The sequence below is a fragment of the Ictalurus furcatus genome, chromosome 8 (genome assembly GCF_023375685.1).
Source record: "Ictalurus furcatus strain D&B chromosome 8, Billie_1.0, whole genome shotgun sequence".
In the NCBI taxonomy this organism is placed as follows: Eukaryota; Metazoa; Chordata; class Actinopteri; order Siluriformes; family Ictaluridae; genus Ictalurus; species Ictalurus furcatus.
In genome coordinates this window covers 9451302-9477851 of record NC_071262.1, presented here as the reverse complement: position 1 = coordinate 9477851, position 26550 = coordinate 9451302, and the positions used below count along the sequence as shown (strand labels likewise).

The 26550-nt window shown below is 37.6% G+C and overlaps 2 protein-coding genes across 3 annotated transcripts in view; one reads left to right on the top strand and one right to left on the bottom strand.

The window, feature by feature from the left end:
* The window catches only part of frmpd1b (FERM and PDZ domain containing 1b), a 32866-nt gene extending 25857 nt beyond the window's left edge, over positions 1 to 7009 (bottom strand). The window contains exon 1 of the mRNA XM_053630647.1: positions 3998 to 7009. The gene's annotated coding sequence lies outside the window, so the exon portion shown is untranslated. The remainder of the gene's footprint in view (positions 1 to 3997) is intronic.
* Positions 7010 to 16861: 9852 nt separating this feature from the next.
* Positions 16862 to 26545, top strand: gnpda2 (glucosamine-6-phosphate deaminase 2). 2 transcript variants are annotated; one of them, XM_053630578.1, is made up of 7 exons: positions 16862 to 16953; positions 18667 to 18796; positions 19005 to 19106; positions 20425 to 20607; positions 22118 to 22302; positions 22789 to 22963; positions 24968 to 26545. In XM_053630578.1, the coding sequence occupies exons 2-7, from the start codon at positions 18673 to 18675 to the stop codon at positions 25030 to 25032; spliced, it is 834 nt and encodes a 277-aa protein (XP_053486553.1). In that variant the 5' UTR covers positions 16862 to 16953; positions 18667 to 18672; the 3' UTR covers positions 25033 to 26545. The 2 variants fall into 2 exon arrangements, with proteins under 2 accessions (XP_053486553.1, XP_053486554.1); XM_053630579.1 differs by lacking the exon at positions 24968 to 26545 and adding an exon at positions 23688 to 24213.
* Positions 26546 to 26550: the final 5 nt, after the last annotated feature.

Sequence of the window (26550 nt, the reverse complement as noted above, 5' to 3'; positions counted from 1 at the left end):
TATCACTTTCCACACCTCATTGCAACCTGCAGAAACTCTACACCTGCTTAGCTTTACTGCATCACGCGGTCCCTTGAGAATATGGCACTGCTTCTACCTTAGCGCAGATAACAGCTCTTGATACTCGCACAGTCTTCCGCAATCTAATAAATACCATTTTAACACACATTTCGATATTAGCTGTGCGTTTGGCAGTGGGTTAATAACATCTTGGATCACTGCAGTGGATGTGTTTTATGTTTCACGTATTGCTGGCTGCTTTCTATATAGAAAGATTTAATGCAGATCTCTACGGTATGAAACCGGCTGTAGCGAACCTAAATCACAGACATAGGTCGCCGTTAGACACACTAACCGATTGTCAACACCAAACCTTCCTCTCTGTTAACCATTGCAGAACAAAGAATTGTGAAATCTGTAATCTGAGAATGGTGGTCTGGTCTCTGCAGGTGTGACTCTGCAGAGCTGTACAGATCTCTCCATCAATAATGCAGCATTTGCCATAAAGAAGCGGCATTTTGCGAGGCGACTCGTTTCAATCAGTGTATACAGCACAAATACTGAATTCGTTTTAACCATTTAATTGCTTAGGAATTAATTAAACGCCCCCCACCCCACAAATGCACAAGTATTGGCACCTATATTACATGTGGTGGAGACTCGATTGGTAAATACTGTAATCCAGTTATGCTTCATCAGGTTAGATTACTCCTCCATGACCACTCCAGATGATTGAGGTTAGAATGTGCGTGGAAACCCCTCTTCAACTCAGACCACAGGCTTTTAACAGGGTGCTACACAGGGGCCAGCAGAGGCCGTACCGATTCTCTTTTCAGCAACCACTTATGTTAAACTATTTTAAATCATCATCATCCATCATCCATCTCCTGCCAAAAAAAGTGGCCTTGACAGGTTTTTGGCCGAGCTATCTTGGCACTTCAGTAATTCAGGATGCTACTCATCTTCGCAAAGGTGTCGGTTTAAAGGTGTAGTATTCAAATACATTTGGGTTTTGCTATGTGTTTGTATCTAATGAAAAGTGACACTGACTACGTTTACATGGACAGCAGTAATCTAATTATTGACCTTATTCTGAGTAAGACAATATTGTGATTAAGGTGTTTACATGAGTCGCTTTTAGAATACTCCTGTCATATTCCCGTTTTACATGTTATACAACATAGTTCGATTAACAGCACACATCATTACGTCACCACGCCGTCCCTCCAAAATTTCACGTATCAACATACAGTTCGTCTTCGTTATGGTTTTGGGTGTTTTTATTTTAAATTTTTAAGAACGCTTCAACGGTTAATTATTTGTCATGCTATACGTGCAAACAGACGACTGCTTGAAGTCGTGGCCTGCGTCCCAAACCGCGTACTTACCTACTATATAGTAGCCGAAATACATGTATTTCGCCTACTACAGGCCTATAGTAGGCAAGTACACGGTTTGGGACGCTGCCGTGCTCTCTTGTTTGCCGTAAAACGGTTGAACACTGCCGTGTGTGATCGTGTCCTGTTGCAAAATGCAGTGAAAACTCTCAGAAGACGTTAATAATGTGATTAAGATGTGTATATGTCTGTAACGCACGTCGATAATGCGACTAAAACAGGAATACTCCACTTGTCTTAATTCGATTCGTGTTTACTTCGAGTATGACCTTAATCGGATTAAGGTAATTAAAAATTGCTGTTTTCATGGTATTTTCTTAATCAGAGTATTGTCTTAATCGGGTTAATATTGGATTATTGTTGTCCATGTAAACGTACTGCATGTAAATGTACTGTATGTCTACCCTTAAGCCAAAACCATTGCACTGAAGCAATGTCAAATGTTATCATAAAACTCGACTATTTTTATTCACTGTTATTTATTTATCACTGTAATTTTGTCAGTAATATCTTCATACATATTTGTATATACACTGACTAGACAAGGTATAATATAAAGCCCTTAGAACTTACATAGTCCACTACGTGCCAAATACTATTTGAGATTCATGCACAGAAAATAGTGACTCCAATACAGTGCTTGTTAGAAATTGTTACTACTTAGCAATTACCTAGATGTTTAGGACACGCTTGCTTTTTATGTATTTATTAATGTTTATTTTATTACTTTAAAGAATATTTTTGTATAATTGCTTGCTTTTTATATTTAAATCAGAAAATTGACACTTAGCAAAACAAAACAAAACAAAATTATCCGTCAAGGAGAAATCCGAGCTACTTTTCTATATTATCCAAAATAGTTAGCCAAAATGTTTAGGAAATCGTGTTTCACCACAATTAATTAGGAAAATTTTTAAATTAGTATTCAAACAGTTAAATTATTCCTACAGCCAGAATGGAAATACGTTTAACAATGTTTTTTTTTATGATGAAAGAAAGTTTTATGTTATGTTGTGTTTAAAAGGGCAGCAGGTGCTTATACTAGGGGAAAAAAATCTTAACCTCAAACCATAAATTGAGATGCTTCGAGATGCATGAAGAATTGTTTTCTAATCATATCTCAGCACCCTGCATCGAAAATCAAATCATGAGCTGCCTCGAGATTGCTAATGCTGATGGATGACCAAAAAATTTTCGGTGGTTCATCATTTTAACATGCTGGGAAAAAGGACGTCACTGACGGACACATGACGTATGCCCCAAGTCAAAATTAAGCTATAATAAGTGTCAATGTACTTATTTTACAGTTAGTTTTTATCACACTTGAATAGATCATAAGAATTCTTTGACACATTTTGAAGATAATATTTCATATCTGTAATCCTCTGGTCTTCCTCTGAGTCTTATCATTTTAGAATGAGACTACATGATTATTAATTGGTAAACATGAAGCTGAGGAAGTGATGGTGTAACAAGATAACTACACCACAATATGAAAATCTGTGATGGTTATGACTCACTAATGGCTGTAACTAGCTATGAGGACACCAGGAGGTTCTGTGGTTTTTTCCTCCCCCATCACATAGCCTCCAGTTGTCAAATTCAACATGCAAAGAGATGTCCTGATAATGTCCTGAGAATGTGGTTGTAGAATGTAGTCTACCATACAGAAAAAAGTCGCTTCCCAAGACTCAATCAGCAGTGATGATCAGATCTCTACTGACCTCAGAGCAGCTTAGGATGACACTTTAGATTGCATGTGACAAACATGATACAAATGTGACTGTTTATCAGGGAAATTGGTGGTTTGTGAACTGTGAACCTTTGTAAAAAAACACACACACACAAAAAAAAACCCAGCAACATTAACGGAACGTGTAAACTACAATCTATAGTATTCAACCAGCATCACGATATATTAACTATGACTAGGGACGGGCGATATGGACTTAAAGCTATATCATGATATTTTCTGGTATTTATTGCGATAACGAGATCAGTGACGATATAAAAACAGTACCATGCACCACTGTTTTTGGCTACAAGTGATAGCTGTTATCTTGAGAGACTCAGAAACACAAACATTGATCTAAAAATAAAACTGATTTTCTGTAACCAAACCAGTTCCAGATTGTAGAGATACAGTAGCTCCTTGTTTAGTGTTAAACCCCTCCTCAGCTTCACGTCCGCCTTCCACCATACTCGTTTTCGCTCTGCACGTGAGCTGCGAACGGGTCGCTGACCATCGCACACATAAATATATGTCTTCAACTAGGCTTTATCGTTATTATCACAGGCAGACTAATTCTTAATGTGGGGAGGATTTCTACCGGTATATCGCAAACGATAAGATATCACCCATGCCTAACTATAACACATTTCTGCAATGAGGACCTCACTAAAATTTGAATCCTGCTTATAGCCCACGTTGCTCTCTTACAGTTTTACTACATTGTAATCAATGATAAGATCACAATATACTAGGCAAATATCTGAGAAAATAATCTTGTATTGTTTTTTTTTTTTTTTTTTAAACAAATGCATTTTTCTAACTCACATAAATTAATACTTTAACCTAGAAAACACATGGTTCCACTTACCAGTGAGCGATTTGTGTCTTACAAGTTTCAAAGCTCTGAAATTCCTTAATTTGATAGGATATCACATCCTTCTTTCCTGGAGGGCAGCGGAGGTGCGTTTTTATAACCATCAGGACCAATCAGAGTGGAGATCTACTAGACAGAGAAGGATAAATGCTATTATAAACAAGATATTTGTAAAACACAGTGTCATTGCATGTTCCATTAGCATAATATAATTCGAACCTGTGATGAAATGACAAAACAAAAGATTCAAAGCACCAGCTGTAATCATTTCTCTTTAAAAAAAAGGAAAACCACAGTTCCAAAAGGCAAAGTATTCTTCATGTGGTCACGTAATGCACTTTTAACACCACTCGCATCAATAGTAATGTTTACACTCGGTGTCCTAGATATGCAGCTCCGTCTTAAATGTCTTTCTCGTCCTGTGATCCCCTCCCTGGAGTTCCTTCTAAAGGCTTTATTCCTTATACAAAATGGCAACTAATATATTTATCTCCATTAGAAAAAAAACAACAACATTTTTTGGATTCTTCCCTGAACAATGAGCTCAAGACTTTACTGTGTTACTAAGATCTATGGGCCACGTTCTATTCCTTGCATTATCCTGGTATAATTTACACACACAAAAAAATTACACTTTGACAAATTGGCAACATTCACACTGGCTTTTTTTTTTTTTTTACATTGAAGTTAAATTTCTGCTTTTTTTTTGATGCATCAAACAAAACCCGACATACAATCTTCAGTTAAAGACGCAGTCAAAAGCTTTGTGTAGTTTCATGCATTTCTTTCTAATGTTCAGTGTTTCACACTTCTGCAACTGGCCAAATTTAAGCTCCTGAACAAAACAGATGGAATTCATTACAATTTGTTCTTCGTGACTTAGTCCTACCCTACATTAAAACAGCTAAAAACTCAAGATTCTTCTCCTTGCTGTTTTCAGGGATCTTATAGTATTATTGTATTCTTTTATTTAACAAAAATGATATTGGATGATGGAGACTCCTTTACACCAAACTGTATGCATTTTACTCAGCTATATCTGTTAAACTAAGTACATCCGTTGTGGTATGTTTAACACCTTGAGGTTTATTCGAGGAACAAAAGAGTTCCAAGATTATCTTGAATGAGAAGTACATATTTCTTGGACAGGTTCCTGTTTTATGCTTCCACACCACTTCAGGGACCATGAGCATTGTACAGCAGAAGTAACAAATGAAATATGTGATGCAGGGCTAGCAGGTATAAATGGATTAGAGAGTCTAAGCTCTCCTTTTAACAAATAAAATAACAATTTTACATTTTTTCTCCATCCACCAAAAACTACAGTACCACCAGCAGTTCTAAGAAGAAAAAAAAACAACAAACACAACACCACCACATATATGAATTAGAGACTGGGGCTGATTACTTTCTAGTCCAGACTGTAGATTCACCCAGCCTAGTGATTTAATGTCCACTGGGGCTAATCTATGTAAACCCACAATGCATGATCAGCATTGACCGAGAAGGCGCACATGAATAGATGTAATAAAAATGAATGGAGTGGACTACTTTTTTGATAATTTGAAGAAAAAAAAACAAAAAACAACCAAAAAAACCCCCAAAAAACATATATTCCCCTTTGCCCTTGGAGGTAATACTAAAAGTAAATAGACCAAGCACACATCATCCAATCAAGGTACAAATTACACAAAAGGACAAGTGTCACAAACATGGGTTTAGTGTGGTTTAAACATAAGAGCTAAACTAATGGCAAGCCTAGCTTTTCTGTTTACCGTGCCTGATATTCAGATGGACATCAGGGTTTTCCCTACTATAGAAAGGCTTAGGCGCAGCACCTAAGTGATTTCGTGGAGCGCCTTAAGATGAATGAATGTAACTAGGCATTTCGGTGACATATCAGAATGAATCTAAAAACAACAGTGAGAGTTCTCTGGGTTTTTTTTCTCAGCACATTGATTTGATCTCGAATGTTAATCTCGCAACGGGAATTCGCTGCCAGTCAACAATCAGTGTTTGGATGAATGTTTGTGTGATTGGTGTGTGACAGAAGCTCATCGCCAAGCTAATCAAACAGATGATTGGATATTTCTTCTGTATCGTCACCTCGGGATGGGAGTTACAACCATTAACTCGGATAAGCAAGTTGCAAGCCATCTATAAGGTAAGCCTCAACAAAGAATAAATGAAGTATAATGAAGTACAGGACTGCACGGTCCTGTAAGTTCATCCTGTTCAACATCAAGAAAATATGACCCTGCCTCACCAAACAGGCTACACAGATACTAGTCCAGGCTCTTGTTATCTCAAAACTGGACTACTGCAACTCACTACTCTCGGGCCTCCCAGCCAGCTCCATCAAACCCCTTCAAATGATTCAGAATGCAGCAGCACGCCTCGTCTTCAACCAGCCCAAGAGAACCCATGTCACCCCTCTTCATCTCCCTCCACTGTCTTCCTGTAGCTGCCCGCATCAAATTCAAGGCCTTGATGCTCACCTACAAGGCCTTGTCAGGAACAGCACCCTCCTACCTCAACTCTCTCCTGAAGGCTTACGTTCCCTCACGCAATCTGCGATCGATTAGCGACCGACGTTTAGTAGTTCCCACTCAGCGTGGCGCAAGGTCCCTTTCCAGAACCTTCACGCTAACTGTTCCTCAGTGGTGGAATGAACTTCCAACCTCAATCCGGACCACAGAATCTCTCACCATCTTTAAAAAACAGCTAAAGACCCACCTCTTCCGTGAACACCTAACCAACTCATAAAAAAAAATAATGTTATATATATATATATATATATATATATAATTTTGCACTTACACCGCTACTCTGTGCACTTTGCTTCTTCTGGAACTCAATTGACAGATCCTGCATGGGAGCACTACTTGTATTGTTCTCTGCTTGATATATCGCTTTGCTTGTATTTTTCTCATTTGTAAGTCGCTTTGGATAAAAGCGTCTGCTAAATGAATAAATGTTAATGTAAATGTAAGTATAAACATTGTATGATAGGGATTAATTCTTGTGGATGTTAACAATAGCAGTAGCAGATCGTGAAAAGATATGACTAAAATATAGCCTATTTTACAACTAAAGAAATTGCTAGCCTAGCTAACTTACATACATATTCATGTACTGAATTAAATTATGCTAGCCAGCAAAGCTAGTTAGTTAACGTTACATAAAGATACCTTGATTGAACTAAAGTTAGTATGTAATGTGGCTTGGTAGCTAAACAAAGTTACGCTGCGTTCACACATAATGTCTTTTTCTGATGAAAACCGCTGATCCAAGCATTTTTTCCATTTAAAAAACACAAAAAACCTAATAAAAAAAATGCTGTAAATTGCTTGCTTGCAGCATTCTTGGAAAAATGCTTTCTACACAGTTTTTGCTGCCTCATCTTTGTAACCCTGGCAACAGAGGCTATTTAATTTCATATATGTATGTATGAATGTAATTTGTACACTGAGATTTCAGACAACACTACAAAATGCCTGCATCCCAAATAGTGCACAGTGTATCTGGTAAATAGGGAACAAATTCAGACACAGCAATGGTGAAACTACAGACACAAACTTTTTTTTTTTTACATTTTGCTATGTTGTATGAATATGATGTTTTAAAGAGATGTTTGAACATATGTTTTTTTTTTTTTGTTTTTTTAAAAACCTCCATACTCCTACATTTACAGACGCCCTTATCCAGAGCGACTTACATTTATCTCTCATTTATACAACTGAGCCGTTGAGAGTTAAGGGCCTTGCTCAAGGGCCTTGCTCAAGGGCCCAGCAGTGGCAGCTTGGCAGTGCTGGGATTTGAACTCACGACCTCCTGATCAGTAGTCCAACGTTTTAAACAATTTGGTTGTCTATGGGTGTGGTCAATCTGTGAGTCTGATGTGTGCTGACAATACATCAGCAATGTACGCCAAGCTCCGCTGCAATATTTCCCAGTCTGCAGAAACGTTCCTTCTGTTCAGCAGGAACTGAAAAGGTCCCCAGGAACTAGAGCCCTACTTGCTGTGGAAACACAGCAAAGGTTTCTTAGTTCCTGCAAAAACTCCTGGGTTCCTGAAAAGTTTCCTTCCCTGTTTGTCTCTGCTCTGCATAGAGCCTGCACTAGACTCTGTCTTGTCCTTTTCCCTGCACGCAGAAATCTAGGCTAACTGTAACTCGTGTATAAATAATAAATTCAGTTATTGCAGCGAAATGAATTCCTCATCACGTCGCCATGGCCCCCATGCTGAAAAACAGAAGCAAACCGCAGGAGAAAGAAGGCAACAGAGGGGTTAAGAAACTGCTGCAGAGAGCTACAAATAAAGAAAAAGGTGGACAATGCTAAAGGGATTAAATAAGGTAGAAGAAATAATAAGCGACAGTGATGAAGCATTTCGTAAAGATTGGAAGCTGACTGGCAGGACAAAAACACCACACAGAACACACAAAATCGAATTTCCTTTCAAATGATGAGAAAATTGTGAAAGCAGAATGACTCTGGAGGGACACTTCAGGGTGGAAAGGTGTCAGGAGGAGGGCAGGATGGGTGGGGAAGGTGTGAAAAAACAGGGAGAAGAGGAAGGAAGGAGCGTGAGAAAGAGCTGAGTGATGCTGACTAAAATGTAGCCTATCTGCAATACACAAAAAAGCCCTGCAGACAGCACATTTATCAATGTAGGAAATGCAAATAAATCCATTTGAAATAAAACTCCAAAACAAAAACTAATTCTGTACCTCCTGAATATCCACAGTGCTGAATTCAGGCTCAAGTTTCTTTTAACAGCTGCACTTACTAAAAATACTGTTCAGGCTGCACGACGGTGTTTTTTTTTTAAAAATGTTGTTGCTATGAATAACACAACAATTACTATGTCAACAAGCCTTGGTACACCGCCTAGGATTCAGACCAGCAAGCCTTTGAGTTCTTGTATGGATGCCTTAGTCGGTGTGTGAGCAGTGTATTCCAGTTTACAAGTTGGTTCTTGACCATCACGTAACCACAGAGATGCAATGGTTATCATCATGGATGGTTCAGGTACAAACATGACTTTGATGATAAATCAATAACAATCTGCATCTGTAACAGGGATGAGTCATCCTGTGGAATCAATGCTTGTCTGTCTGTGCTGGCCCTAATGTAGGCTGACACAAAAGGTTATGAAAATGCTATAAATTTCAAACACGCACAAAGCAAACGCTAACTGAAATGAAGCTTCCTGACACACATACTTCTCCGACCATACTAGCGTTCATGCAAGTGGCAATACACACACACGGGAAATAAACAGACGTGGAAAAAAACCCACACTAAATACAGACAAAGCACTCAAACAGTACTTACAGACAAAACACTACATACTAAAGATGCACCGATACTAAATTTCTCAGCCGATTATTCAGAGTGATATCGGCAGATACTGATAATTCTGCCTTTTATGCCTTCTTTTAAATGAATAATAATTAATTCCACAATTCTGAAAGAAATGCAAATAAAAACTTTATTCTCTCCATTTCAATAAGTTGTTTCACAGTAACTGGTCTCATAAACAGAAAACACATTACTCAAATTAACATTAACACATGAACTAAATTCTGAAGATTAAAGTAAGATTTCGTAACTCATTGAATGTTATTAATTCATATTAACATTGACTGAATTCTAAAAAAACCTCCTGTTAGTCTCACATTCACTTACCACAAACAAAAGCATTTCTACTTCATCACTGAACATCAAACTGGTAATATATATATAATATAAACTGTTTTATATATTAACTGGATATGAAATATACTACTCTATAAATATATTTATCTCTGCAATATATACTTTTTTGTCAGCTCATCTTTATTTAAATCTTTCAATGGTGTACTGGTGATTTAATTCAGCTCGAGCAGTGAGGCAAATTTTTATTTTTTTTAAAGACTCTACGCTGAAACTCCCGCTTCACTGCTGCAGCGTCCGGTGTAAAATTTTAGCAGTGCAAAGATTACAGAGCTTACAAACTGCAGTTTTGTCATCATTCCACACAAGAGACATCTCCTTTATACACAGCATGAAATCGATGTGTTTTCCCGCCCTCTTTTGATTGACAGGATATAACTGGCCCTGATCAGTGGATGTTTTTAAACTATCAGCCGATAGCAAGAAAAATTGCCTTTATCGGCCAATACATCGGTGCATCTCTACTACATACAGCGAAACACGCTGTCAAAATAAGAACTACAGACAAAATCCAAACACAAGACATTACAGACAAAACAATACAGAAACAGCATGCTCAAATGACATAATACATACAAAATAATATTCTCAAACAAAATACACTCACAGTCAATTTATTTCGAACATCCTAAAATTGAGCATTTTTGTATAAAGTCCCCATGAAATCAAAATGGAAGTTTTGTGGCTTCTAGCTGGGCTCAACAATAAGGACCGCCTGATGGCCCGGGGTCAGCGCGTAAGACGCTTGCGACAGTAGACGAGATTGTCTATCTGCCTCGTCAGTAAAGTTTAGAATTTGCCTGTGACCATTTGTCAACATGCATGCATATGCGATCTTAGAATGGAGAAACAACTTGTGTTTTTAAGCCTTTCATACATGAATTTCTCTGTGATGTCACGAACATCATAATTCTTATGCTTTTCGGTTTCCCTTACCTTATTGGATGTTGTGAGCACCATTGCTTTAATAACGTCACCTGGTGACAAGTACAGCGAAGAGACGGCAACATGGCGGCAGCTTCTAATTATGAGGCCGAAGGAAAACATGACTTCCTGTTTCCGTGGAAATTACGTCAATGCATTTAATAACACGGTGTGCTTCAAAGGCACTTCACGGGGACTTTAAATGACCTTGTTTTAAATACTTTTCGAATTGTTTTTTAAAACATAACAAAAGACTAACTGAATCAAGAAATGTTTGAAATGTTTATTATTAAATATTTAATGAAATGCCAGATATTCGTTATTTTAATGGAACAATCTAGATCGAATTTAATCGGAAAAGACCAAAATCTTTGTCACACTAATTACGCAATGTATCACACCATGCCGTGCATATTCTTGTTTTACAGTTAATACTAGCACTATACTAATTCTCATTTTCAGTCCCATTTGAGTCTGAGAGCTACCGGTTATTAATTTCTGCAAAAAATTTAGCTTTCTTTATTCAAGTGTGATTCTTCTAGTTTGGTAAGTGGAAATTATAGTGATTAAACTGTAACAAAACATTAAAGTTGTTCAAACACTTCTGACTGCGACACAAACAAAGCGATACAGCTATGTCAAAACACTACAACTACTTTTATTCAGTTTTTAGAAAATAAATGTATTTTTTTTCAAAGTAAGACAGGGGGGGGGGGTCAAACTATTCTATGACAAATACACTCGAACATCAAAAAACTGTGTTACTGCGAGTAACAATGAAGCTGCTACTTGAATGTTGTACAGACAATATGCACGTTACTCTCAGAACACTAAACATTGACCTAATTTTCCTATCACATCGCCCATTTCTGAAAGAAAAAACATTACTGCATTCACCAAATACCTACTTTATGTCACATGTTGACTTGCTCATGCAAGAAGCAAGATACAAATCTCGACTCACACACTCATTCATTCCCTTTTCCACTGTCACACAGCTGCTACATTTCCTCACTCCTCCCCCTACTGCCCTCTCATTTGATTCTCAATGTTTCTCTCTGTGTCCCTCTTTATCACCCTGTCTCTCTTTTCTTTTTTTTTTCGCCTGTAGAGCGCCAAAGGAGAGGTAAATGAGAGAGGTCTGTAAGCTCTACCAGTAGGGCAATGTTCAATGCATTTTAATCCAAATCAAATTGCTGTATGCGTATGCAGGGAGTGACAGATCCGGCCAAGCTGGACCAGACGGTACTGCACTCAATAGCACAGAATCAGAGCAAAGAAAGCAACGGAAGCAAACCTGAACCAGGCTTGGAACAGAACATGGCCTGATGTCACATATTAGCATGCAATGAGAGAGGTAGAACAAATGAGTACTAGGGATGGGCGATATAGACTTAAAACTATATCGCAATATTTTCTGTTATTTATTGCGATAACGATATCAGTGACGATATAAATATAGTACCATGCACCACTGTTTTTGGCTACAAGTGATAGCTGTGATCTTGAGAGCCTCAGAAACACAAACATTGATCTAAAAGTAAAACTGATTTTCTGTAACTAAACCAGTTCCAGATTGTAGAGGCACAGTAGCTCCTCGTTGAGTGATAAACTCCTCCTCAGCTTCACGTCCTCCTTCCGCCATACTCGTTTTCACTCTGCACGTGAGCTGCGAATGGGTCGCAGACAGTCGCTCACAGAAATACATCATCAACTGGGTTTTATCGTTATTATCGCGGGAAGACTAATTCTTATCATGGGGAGAATTTCTACCGGTATATCGCAAACGATAAGATAGATATCGCCCATCCCTAATAAGTACACTGTCCTGACGTCAAATCTAAATAGATGAATACAGGGTATGTAATTGAAACTACATGGTGTCTGAAAAGTCCCCATACATAGGGGAAATTAACACTTTTGAACAAAATGTCATCTTTTTTGTTCTATACTTAATTTATATTATTATTAATTTTTTTTTTTTTTCCCAGACAGATTTTAAGAATGCTTTGACAAAGCAAGAACCTATTGAAATCATTCTCATGGCTGGAGAAGGAAGCTGTCGCAAGGTTGTGATGGACTTTAACAGGAAACACAGCAAGCACATCTCTATCTCACACACACACACACACACACACACACACACACACACACGACACTGTTGCCAAACGTATTAACAAATTCAAAAAGACTAGAAGTGTTGCGGCCAAACCGAGAAGTGGCACAAACATAACCCCCTGTGTATGAAGCCTTTTGGGACACACTGTAGAAGGTACTTTATGAAGTATGGTGCACTTCATTCATTCATTCGTTGCTTTAACCCTAGTCATGGTCGCAGCTGATTAATATATAATATTTTACCACAATGAGCGGTGCTCTAAGCAAAAAATTAAATTCTGCCTCGTGACCATACAAAGACAGGTATACTTCAGGTATAAATCTGCTGATTTTGCTTCACTGATGACGTCAAATCAGCAGTGCAAATTAAAACAACACACTCTTCCTTCACTAAAACCATAATTAAATTAAAGTCTTCCTGCTTAATTAAAACACAGCCATTAATACAAAGTTTAAACATTAATAGTTTGCCAAACATTTCTCTTTTTTTTGTTTTGGTTCTGCTGTAGAACATTTTCTGCTAGGTGTGGCTAACGATTCTGCCTTTCCTATGGTGTAAGAACTAAATCCATCCTCTCTCATACATCCAGTCTGACAGACCAATCCATTAGCCTAATAAACCTAACCTTATCTGCGCCTTTCAATTCAGTTCCATCCAGAATGACGGTTAATCTCACCACCGTCCTGAGATTAGTAGTCCACGTGTGCAGGGAATCTTTTTTTCCCTTTTCTATTTTTGCTTTTGAAAAGGGGCTAGCGGAAAGCCTATAAATACTCACTCATCACAGATATCACACAACAAAACAAAAGTTTGCATACAGAAAACAAGTTTCAACTGATGTTTCAATTTTCATTTGACCTCCTTAGACATTTTAATACATCAACACAAAATGGCTCTTAATGGTTTAACTAGCAATAATGGGTATATTAAGCAATTAATTAGCTGATTAATTAGAAAGTGTATGTTTAAACAGCCTTGGTCGGAATGTAGTGATGTACAGTATGTTGAGAAGAAAGCCTTGCTGTGCATGAGGAGGCAGCTGTGTTTGGACTAAGTATGCAAGGAGAGATCGAGAGATGGCCAATCAATTCTCCACACGGTCTCATATGTCTAGCCACATATGTCTGCACATATGTGTGTATGTGCGTGTGCGAGAGAGCGAGAGAATCATAGCTTCAGAGCAGCAATTACATATTGACATATTGTGTCCTCATACAGTTAATGATTTTATTCTATCTTGCATTTGAAATAGTATTAACGGACTTTTTTTTATTCTTGCTTTGACATAGGTATAGGGCTGGGCGATATGACTAAAATATCATATCCCGACACTCAAAGACATTTCTATGATACATGAACCGTATTATAATTTATAATTTAGCTAACAAATTGTCTGCAAAATAGTAGTAAAGTAAACAAAAAAAATGTTAAACAGAGTTTGACAATACTTTTCTTTAATGCCTATACAGACAGATCAAGTTTAAGCAACACAATAATGTGAAATCAACGGCATCCATTCAGTACCATTTTTGCAATGATTAAAACCTTTTTTAAAAAAACACATCAACATACCAACAATATCTCCGAAAAATGTATTGTATAATCATTTATTATGATATCGATATTTCGCCCAGCCCTACATAGGTAGATGTGCTCAGTATGAATTGCTAGTGGATCATTATTGCGACTCCCAACCATAGTCTATATAACAGATTTAATACTTGTTGGTTTTACTAACATGCTAGGTGTTCTAACAAGCTCCAACGCAGTACAGTTTTATAGGGGGCAGTGGTAGCTTGCTGGTTATGGCTCTGGGTTACTGATCAGAAGGTTGGGGGTCAAGCCCCAGCACTGCCAAGCTGCCACTGTTGGGCCCTTGAGAAAGGCCCTTAACCCTCTCTACTCCAGGGGTGCCGTATCACGCCTGACCCTGCGCTCTGACCCAAACCTCCTAACATGCTGGGATATGTGACCAGTAAAGACTCATTAGCATTATGGCTTTGGAACTTTTTGCTTTGGTAATTTGCATGTTTATGTTTGCATAAGGAAATGGATAGGAGGGTAGGATATGTTTAGGTAGTATTAATAAAACAGCAATCTCGAGTTTGTTGATGAATCGAGGACAGAATAATGTTGTAAAAATTGCCATCTGGTGTCTTGGATTATTAGAGAGAGAGAGAGAGAGAGAGAGAGAGAGAGATTCATGCAGTGGCACAGAGGAGCTGCCAGTATAGCTTGGATATCCCCCTATATACCCCTACATCACATGTTTCCCGTTCTTCACTGACTCATGACAAACCCTGGAGCAACACACACACACACACACACACACAATTACGCAGCACATGCACGCGGCACCCAGCAGATTCTGCACGCGGCAGCGTCGACTCACTGACAGCTCGTGTGTGTGCATCAGCAATGGCAAAAAAAGAGTAATTTTTATATACAGTACACACCTAAATACGGAGAAATAACCGTGAGCGCGCCGTTACGGTCCACTGCGGTGCGTCAGCTGAATCAAACTCGACGTCCAAACCAACTGCGCGCGCACACAAACATACACACAGTGAAGCAGCAGGCACCGAACCACACCTCACCCACTGAGAAAAGAGCAGGTTTGAGGCCTCGTTTCCCCAACTTAACACCTCAGTTCTCTCACAGCGATCCAGAGACAGCTTCAGAGATTTATTTATTTATTTATTTATGTATGTATGCGTGTGTCCATGCACAATGAATGTCCCATTCAGCCATCGTTCCCTCCTTCACCCCCCCCCCCCAAAAAAAATGCTTCAGCCAAACAATGAGCCTCACATCTCTCACTTTGTCTGAGTCTATTTATTTATTTATTTTTGTCTGAATGTCAGTGATAGAAATGGATCGAGGAATTATTATTATGGCACATTAAAACTTCCTTCTGTAATTTGACCTAATTTCTTTGGAACAGATTAACAATCTCAGCTATAGTAGGCTAATTCCTCTCTCTCTCTCTCTCTCTCTCTCTCTCTCTCACACACACACACACACACACACACACACACACACAAAACTAAACAAAAATAATTTTCTGGAACTTGTGAGATTAATCATATAATTCGGCAGTAAACAAAGAAAACAAAGAGCAGCGTGGTCTTTTGTCCTGTAACGTTAATCTGATTGGGATGTGTCTCAGGATCCTAATGTAAGAGAACACACATGCATGCATGCATGCAGGACTGTACTGTACTGTACTGTAGCCTACACGCTAAATCAAATAACCAAAACAAAGCGGATAGTTTGATGACAGCGTTCACGGCGAGGCATGGGCCCATTCGCCATTAAAAACAGCCCATTAAGCATTAAAGAGCATGCAATAATTAAGAAAATGATGCGTGAAGCTCACCTCGTGGCTTTCAGTGGGCGCGGATCAGAAGGACAGCGGGTGAGGCGCGCGAGCGCAGGTGGAAGCGTCCCTAATCTGGGCTCAATCCAAACAGTGGAAGTGACGGGATGCGGTATGTGCGTGTGGAAATGTGGATGCTGTCAGCGAAGAACACCGCTCATGGGCGTTTTAATCCAGGGAGAGGAAGCTCAGACGCCCCTCCTCCTCGCTCCTTTTGCTTTACCCTGGCCTTTCTGTCTATCACACAGCATTGTTCTCTCTCCCCCTGCCCGGCTGATCCCAGGCTCCTCTTTGCAAGGTCAGGCAGGGTAGCCCACAGAGAAACATCAGACATCTCATATGGCATTATTCTTTTTAAACAGACGAACTGCAAGGCAAAAAAACAAAACAAAACAAAACAAAAAAAAAACGTCCATAATAAATGTGCACAGCTAAGAATATATATATATATACGTGTGTGTGTGTGTTTATTTTGAGAATGTAAAGCTTTTATTTCACATTTTAACGGTTTGTTGTGGTTTGTCTCTACATTGTGGCGTCTTGCGTAGAAGTTATAAAGTCCAATCACTGCCTATAATTTACCTTCCACCAAAATGTGCACTGCTGATATGTGCAGTATACAAGATAATTGAACCTTCTCGGCCACCATAGCAAGACAAACCCTAGTTCCGGTTGCGTGACGTCAGAACATATGACCGGATAGCAATCATATGACCAGTGTTTACAAAAAAAAAAAACAACAACCAACAACTTGATTCCATTCACACAGACGCCGCTTGGTATACACGCGACATTGTAGTTTATACGGTAAGAAATCCAATTTATATATATCTATATATATTTGTTTTCGTAAAGTAATACGTTTAAAGTGGAATTTGTTGTGCATGAAATTACGCCGACGGTAGCTAATCTAGACGATAAAATAAACTTAAGATACGCTTAGTTCATTCACACAGAGGAGTAATGGTTTCAGGGAAACATTTGGGTGTGCAAGTCTTTTTCATATATATATATATATATATATATATATATATATATATATATATATATATATATATTCCTTTTGTCAAATTGCTACATAGAGCTCCAGCTCGTGGGAAAAGTGTATGTATACACGTGTATGTTCTTCTGTTTGGAGCATTAAGGTGGGATGAGATGTATATACTGGGGCATTGTTCATTGTTTTGGCAGCTGTAGAGATCCTCAGGACTGAGACAGCATTTCCTTATTTGACGCCTGTTGCCAAAATGTTTAGCAAAATGCAGCTTCAAAAACATCAGAGAGCTTGTTACTACATTAACTGCTGAGTTACATGCAGTTAACAGGAAACAGAAGAAAATATGTCCACGTAGTCAAATACTTTTCCTTTGGAAATGACCCAATCCCCCATCTGAACAAGCCTGGATCCACTTAATGATGACTTAATGTTTGAAGAAAAAAAAAAGAAAGGGAGAAAAAAAGTAAAGTATACATCCAAAGGCTCCACAGCAATTGCTGATCTCACACTTGGATGAGATTCCAGCTATATTAATGTACAGGTTATACAGTCTGCTCCAAAACTATCGGAACGGCAAGGCCAGTTGTTTTGTTTTTGCTAGACAGTGAATACACTTGGGATTGAGATCAGAAGATGAATATGAGATGATAGTTCAGAATCGCTGCTTTCATTCCCTGATATTTATATATGGTCGTGTTAAACAAGTTAGAACATGGCACCTTAGGTGGCAGACCACGCGCTGTTGCATTTTTCTTTTGTGTTGCTTTTTTTCCCAGGCTTGTACCACAGATTCGTTCAGTTGTTGTTTGTTTCAGAGGTTTTCTCCCTTCAGTCTCTTCTTCAAGAGGTGAAATGCATGCGTAATTGGGTTAAGGTCTGGTGATCGACTGACTTGGCCAGTCTAAAACCTTCTACTTTTCCCTCCTGAGGAAGTCCTTTGTTGTGTTGGCAGTGTGTTTGGGTCAGTGTCTTGCTTGCTGGTTGGATGCATTTCTCTGTAAATTGGAAGACTGAGCCGTTTCTATTCAGAAGTCGACTTCTGAATTCAAGAAACACCTTTCAGTCACGTGTTCCGATAATTTTAACACATTTAGGTGTAAATATGAGGGAATAAGAGCTGAAATTCTGATCTGTCGTCTCCTTATTCACCTTTTGATCTCAAACCCAAATGTCTTCGATGTATAACGAAAACAATAGAATTGGCCTTGCGGTTCCAATACTTTTGGAGGGGACTATATTTCTCTGCCAATATGCATGCTTATATTCTCAAATGTCTGTAGTAAACAGATTAGTTGTGACTGTATTATACATAGCATTCATAACCAATTGAGTTTTTTTAAAAAAAAATTAAATAATAAATACATTTTCTATATTTTACATGCCCAATAAAAATATATATGCCCATTTTGTATTTTGAGTATCATGTGTTCTAGATAACAAGAGTGATGATTTAATCATTTTTGATTGACTGCTGAATGGGCATTGACTCATTATTTCTTATCTGATATTAACTCTTTTTGAAGGTGATCATGAGGCTTGTGATTCTTGATGACTATGACCAGGCAAGCAAATGGGCTGCCAAATACATCCGCAACCGTATTATCCAGTTCAAGCCCAGTGCACAAAGATACTTTACTCTGGGTCTGCCCACAGGTACGTGAGTGCAAAATGGAAGAACGCTTTATCTTCAGTAAGGCATGTTTGCCTTTATATAACTGAAGAGAGAAGGTCATATACGGCCCATGCAGCACTGTCCACATGCTCTATATCACTGTTTGCAAGATATTTCTGAAAGTTTATACATGAATTTTTCCACCGGTTAAATGTTCTCATAGTATTCATTCTAATTGTATGGTTTCAGGAAGCACGCCACTGGGGTGTTACAAGAACCTGATAGAGTATTACAAGAGTGGAGACCTCTCCTTTAAATATGTGAAGACTTTTAACATGGATGAGTATGTGGGTGAGTCATTGAGTCTTATCATCACAAATTGTTCGCATGAAGCACATATAATTCTATATTATAAAACAGTACGTTTTCTAAATACAGTGCCCTCCACAATTATTGGCACCATTGGTAAATATAAGTAAAGAAGGCTGTGAAAATTTGTTGAAGAATTCACAAAAATACTCTGCTCTCATGGATATCAAACAATTGCGAACAAAACACAGGTTATTAAAAAAATCTTGTTAAATAAAGGTGTGCAACAATTATTGGCACCCTTTTAGTCAATGCTTTGTGCTACCTCCCTTTGCCATGATCTTTTCCTATAATGCCTGATGAGGTTGGAGAATACATGGCAAGGGATCTGAGACCATTCCTCCATACAGGATCTTTCCAGATCCTTCAAACGCTGGTGGACTCTCCTCTTCAATTCACCCCACAGGTTTTCTATGGGTTTCAAGTCAGGGGATTTTGTTTTTAGTAAACCATATATGTGTTGATTTTGATGTATGTTTTGGATCATTGTCCTGCTGGAAGATCCAACCACGGCCCATTGTAAACTTTCTGGCAGAGGCAGTCAGGTTTTCATTTAATATCTGTTGATATTTGAGTCCATGATGCCATGTATCCTAACAAAATGTCCAGGTCCTCTGGCAGAAAAACAGACCCAAAACATTAAAGGGGGGGTTGGTTACATGTTACATGGTTACATGTAATTTTCCACTGCAAGGACGATCAGCTGTCCTTCCTGTCTCCCTGTAGCACTGTTTTAGGCGTCTTACATTACAAACATTGCAGTTTATTGCCCTGGCCACATCTGCAGTCCTGCTGCCTCCTTGCAGCAGGTCTATTGCATATAACCGCAGGTGAGCAGGAACCCTAGGCATCTTTCTTCTGGTGTTTTTCAGAGTCAGTAGAAAGGTCTCTTTAGTGTCCTAAGTTATTGTAACTGTGACCTTAATTGCCTACCACCTGTAAACTGTTAGTGTCTTAAGGACTGTTCCACAGGTGCATGTGCAATAATTGTTTATGGTTCATTGAACAAGCATGAACAAATTCTTTAAACCCTTTCCAATAAAGATCTGTAAAGCTTATTTGGATTTCAGAGATCTGTAAAGCTTATTTAAAGTATCTATAAAATGCATTCTCCTGAAAAAGGGACATTTTCTTTTTTTGCTGAGTATATATCAGGATGAAAGAAAGTGAAGCATACCGGAATGACTCAAGCATAGCATTTTATGGAAAATGATTGTGTTATTTAAATCCCCAGAGATCAACATGACATTAAGAGAACCATGCCTAATGCAATTTTCTCATTAATATACGTGTCTTCTAGGTCTGCCTAGGGACCATCCGGAGAGTTACCATTCCTACATGTGGAACAACTTCTTCAAACATATTGACATCGAACCACAGAATACCCACATTCTGGATGGCAATGCGACTGACCTGCAGGCTGAGTGTGATTCCTTCGAACAGAAGATAACAGCTGCAGGGGGCATTGAGTTGTTTGTAGGAGGTGTGATCAGAGTTTATGCTTATGAATGAGGTTTTAAAGGAAAATGGCACATACTGTATGTGTGTGTTAAATGGCAGATTCTTACTGGGAGTATGTAGTCTTTAACTAAGCTGAAGTCTATAAAAAAAATGGTTATGGCTGTCATTCCCAGGAAGCCTATCAATAATAACTAATATATATATATATATATATATATATATATATATAGGTATAGGTCAGGTTTAGCAACCTTATATAGCTTATGTAGTTTAGTAAGGAATAAAACACAACAGACCATGCTGTTATAAGAAAATAACAAACAACTAGGTGGTGTTATTCGGTGCGTTTACATGGACAACAATAATCCACTCTTAACCCGATTAAGACCATACTTTGATTAAGAAACTACCATGTAAACAGCAATTTTTAATTACCTTAATCTAATTAAGGTCATACTCGAAGTAAGCAATAATCGAATTAAGACAGGTGGAGTACTCCTGTTTTAGTCGCATTATGGACGTGTATTACAGACATGTAAACACATTATGAACGTCGTGTGAGAGTTTTCACCGCGTTTTGCGACAGGACACGATCACACATGGCAGTGCTCAACATTTTATGGCGAACAAGAGAGTTCGGCTGCGTCCCAAACCGCATACTTACCTACTATAGGCCTGTAGTGGGGAAAAATACATGTATCTCGGCTACTATATAGACGGTAAGTACGCGGTTTGGGACGCAGCCCACGGCTTCAAGCAGTTGTCTATTAGCACGTATAGCATGACAAATAATTAACTGCACTTAAACCGTTCGTAAAAAAAATAAATAAATAAAAACACCCAAAACTGTATACGGTACCATAACGAAGATGAACTGTATGTTGATACGTGAAATTCTGGAGGGACGGCGTGGTGCGGTGACGTAATGACGCGGGCTGTTAATCTAATTATGTTCTATAACATGTAAAATGGGAACATGACGGGAGTATTCTAAAAGCGACTCATGTAAACACCTTAATCACATTATTATCTTACTCAGAGTAAGGTCAATAATTAGATTACTGCTGTCCATGTAAACGTAGTCAATGTTAGCACGAAGATCAGCACAAAGTTGGTTATTTTCCTATAACAGCATGAACCGAAATGTTTTATTCCTTTTGTACTGCAGCAACTTCTCAATTTTTTTTTAAAGAACAGCATGTAATTATTGAATAGTTTATGGTTAATAGTTTATAGTTCCATTTAATCTTGTGGTTTGTCCACAAGATAAGTTAATTCCTATTATTACATTCATTATAGCAGAAATGATAATGTATTAGAATGAGTGCATTACTACAAACCTGTGATTTGAATTACACCCAGTGCTACTGTCAGATCAGCTGTTACAGAAAATGAATGCCCACCTTCTGACCAGATTTGAGAATTCAGCAGTTTTTATCATACATTGTATTAATTGATGCTATGTAGTTATGCATCATTTTATTAAAATTTGTCATTTCCATCACTCAATTTCTGTTTTTCTTCCATTATAGGAATTGGACCAGATGGGCACATTGCCTTTAATGAGCCTGGTTCCAGTCTGGTGTCGAGGACACGAGTGAAGACACTGGCTAAGGACACTATAGTGGCCAACGCTCGCTTCTTTGGAAATGACTTGTCTAAAGTCCCCAGCATGACTCTCACTGTTGGTGTGGGCACAGTTATGGATGCTAGAGAGGTAAAAGTCCATTGCGCCCAAATTAAGCTTACACATAAGACATTACAAAGCAATGTTGTAAAGGAAGTGGAGAATCAATCTGCTTGTGCTTCTCACACTAGACTCCATTTCATCATTTAACAATTGTTGTTTCTGTACCTACATAGCTGTATTTAACGTATTTGATATTATAGTATATGTATGATGATTTTTATATATATATATATATATATATATATATATATATATATATATATATATATATATAAAATATCCTGCAAACAAGCCCTGATGTGGTAGGACTCTGTGACAGATACACTGCATGCTTTAGAAATGCTGTACAGGAAAGGGTGCATGAATGACTATGCATGTATTTATGTTAATTCTGTGTCTGGTACATCACTTGGACATCTCAATAACCATTGACTTTACACTATATTACTTGAGTTGTTCTTAAAGCTCCAATGCTGGACAAAAATCAATTCTGTGATTATCTTGTATTTCAAGGTTATGATCCTGATCACAGGAGCACACAAAGCCTTTGCCTTATATAAAGCCATAGAAGAAGGGGTGAACCACATGTGGACTGTATCTGCCTTCCAGCAGCACCCTCATACCATCTTTGTGTGCGACGAAGACGCCACACTCGAGCTCAGGGTCAAGACTGTAAAGTATTTTAAAGGTATGTGAGCATTTTTCTGTGTGCCATCATCCAGCCATCCTGATAGCAAGATAGAAATCATTAGAGCAGAGTCAGGTTTGCATAATTCTTTTGAGGTTATGGACAGTGAACTCCTTTGGAATTATTTCCTCCTTCATTAAAAACAGAATAAAGAAGATTGTATCAACTACACATAATATAAACACATTCACAATTTTTAATTAAACATAGAAGAAACTACCTTACCTTTTTGTCTTTTTAAATAGTTTTTTTTTCTGTTGAAAATATGGAATAAAATTATTGACACCCCTTAAGGAAAATTTGAAAACCAATACAACTTTTCACATTTATTTAAAACATTTTTATCTGAGCCCATAAAACCCATACATTCTTAATAAATTAAATATGTGCTCAGCTCCTCGCCAAATGCTATACAAGTAATACAATACATAATATAAGCACATAATGCAATGTATATGGTACAAATCACACAGCAGGGACAATAACTGATATAGATCTTATAAATCTGATATTATTCTAGCTATTCTATTTTCTCTCTCTCTCTCTCTCTCTCTCTCTCTCTCTCTGTGTGTGTGTGTGTGTGTGTGTGTGTGTGTATGTGTGTATATGTGTTTTATATATATATATATATATATATATATATATATATATATATATATATATATATATATATATATATATTTATATATATATATATATATATATATATATATATATATATAAGATGTCTTCAAAATAATGAAATTAAATGTTTCTACATTTAAAAAAAAATACAATAAAGAGCAGTAAATGAAACAAAGTCTATATTTGGTGTGACAATTTTTTCCCAATAAAAATAGTGGTCTCCAGTACAATCAGTGCAGTTTTATATGGAATTAAGCTGTAAGTTTTATTGAGCATCTTGCAGAACCAGCCACAGTTCTTCTGGAGAATTTTACTGTCACAATTGCTTCTTTTTTTGCAGCAAAACCCACCAGCCTTCATAGTGCTTTTTTGTCTGAAAAGTGGTCTCTTATATAATATCCTGCTTTCTTTACTCCCTGTAACATTTAATTTTGTGCCAGAAAACTAATGTTTGGGAATCTAAAATGTTCTTTTGTACTGACTCGATAATGTAGAAGTTATAAAATAAAAAAATCTATAACAAAGTTTGTACTAAAAAAATAGGATGCCTAAATTTTGCACAATACTGTATATTATATATGTGCTGTGAAAAAATATTTGCCTGATTTCTTCTTTTATTTAGTGTGTATATCTCATACTAAAATGTTTCAGGAATGAAAACAAAATCAAAGATTAAACAAAGGCAACTTGAGTAAACACAAAATACAGTTTATAAATGATAATGTTATTAATTTAAATAAAAAAAGTTATCCAATACCAACTGGGCCTGTGTGAAAATGTATTTGCCCCTGTAGTTACTAATTCCCCAAATGAAACTGCCTTCATAATGGGGTTCAGCTGGACTGGATGCAACCAGAAATGATGAGGAAGAAGGTGAAATACCTCAGCTCTGCTATGCTACACCAATTAGACAGTTTTATTCAGACACATGAATATTGAGTTCTCCTCTGAGTGACCTCCTGAGTTTTCTTACTTGGTGGGTTAATGACGTTTTATTATCCGCCATTTTAAAGGCAGACTTTTACATTCAAAGCCCTTATCTAGAGCGACTTGCAGCAGTGATTTGTAGTCTCAAATCTACATGTCCTCCTCATACTTTGAGCTAAAACAATCTAGATAATGCAACAGAACACTTCATTATTGGTAGCTGCTTTTCTTGAGGGTTATATCTGTATGATCTTATCTTTTTTCTTAGGATTTTTTTTTTAGTACTTTAGGTTAGATGTTGGGATAGATGTTTTTTTTTTTTTTTCTTCTTCAGACTTTCTTGGAGCAGATTATTCAGCATCTGTAACTCTCCATTTGCCCGAGGCTACAATATTGTCATTCCTCACAGTTACCAGAATTTTTCTCCTCATCTCCAAGTCCTTTTTCTTACAGGGCTGATGCACGTTCACAATCAGCTGGTTGAGCCGACACACAGCATGAAGGACTATAAGGATTAAGGCCAGGCAATATGTTACGTTATAAGGGAATTAAGCGGATTTGCATCAGTTTGCCGTCGTGGAAAGTGGTTTCAGAGATGACTCAAGCCCCCAAGGCTCACAAAGGTACCTGACATACCAGTGATGTGTAGATTACAGGTTTGCATCACATTAATGTTTACTTGCAAAACAGCAAATGCAATCTCTTGTCTGCCAATTTGTAACTATCGGTAAGACAAATAATATAAAGAACAGGAGGGAATGAGTTTGAAGGCAAGTTTTGTTAGACATTTCATAATTCATAATTTCATTTCATAAGACATTTCTGGCCTTTCACTGTTACTGAAGAAAGACCTCTTGTGTAAAACACCGTTTTAATTCACTCCTGTGTTTAACACACTATTTGTCCATGGTGAATTTAATGTGCCTTGAAGTGCTATTATTGTATTGAAATGATAAGTTCAAGACATTTCTTGTACTTAATCATTTATTTCAAAATGTGTATGGGTCATCGATAAGGAAAATATTGTTCACATGAGATCTGGTTTAAGTTACTTGAACAGACCTTTCCCTTCAAATGTCTTAAAACACACACATTTAAGTATTTCCAAGCCTAACCTACAGTGAATGTATCTGGTGCTCATGTACATTTCAGACCCGTATATTTTGGGTTCATGTTGGTGAAAATTACAGTTTAAAAAGACAATTTCACTATAAGGCCCTTTCTGTAGCCCTGACCTGGAGAAACCCTGATTCTGTTAATTAATATACTGAGGCATTCAAGTCAAATCCAACCAAAGTTATAGGCTAAATTCAAAATGACTTCCTACTCTGTATGTAGTGTGCTATTTGTGGCTTGAAATAGTGCCTTTTACACTCTTGGTATTACAATATATAATGAGGAGCCATATAGGAATATATAGGGAGCCATTTTGGATTAAACCATAATCTACATGGATTTGTTTCAGGCCAATCCATCCCCAGAACCTTAAGTGATTGACAGCTTTATTTGGGACCAGCATCAGTGGTGTTTTTTTCCAAAAATTATTTCCCAAATTTCCTTATTAGCTTGACTTTTATAACTATGGGCCACTACCGTTGACACACTCACGTAGCTGTGTGAAAAACAGCAGCTCATAAAGCCTGATCCCGTAAATGTAAACATTTCAACATCATAAATCCAAATGAGCCTATTTTATAATGACGGTTTAGAATGTTCCCAACACATGTACACTCCTCGTTATTACTGTGTTGGCTGCTGTTTTATTGTTATAGCAAACCCATTTTACTTTCTTTATTCCTAGTGTTTAGACATGTTACTGCATGGAACGTTACTGTAGAGTTATGTTGCGTAAGATATTGACATTGATTTGATTAAACTATACCATACCTTTGAAAGCTGAGAGTCACTGTGTTAATGTTTTTGCTTATTTGTTTGTTAAAAGATTTTCATTTACCTCATTAGTAAAATAGCTGTTACCAGACTTTCATTTCAATACCAAATCTTCTTTACATGATCCAGGTTGTATGAATGATGAT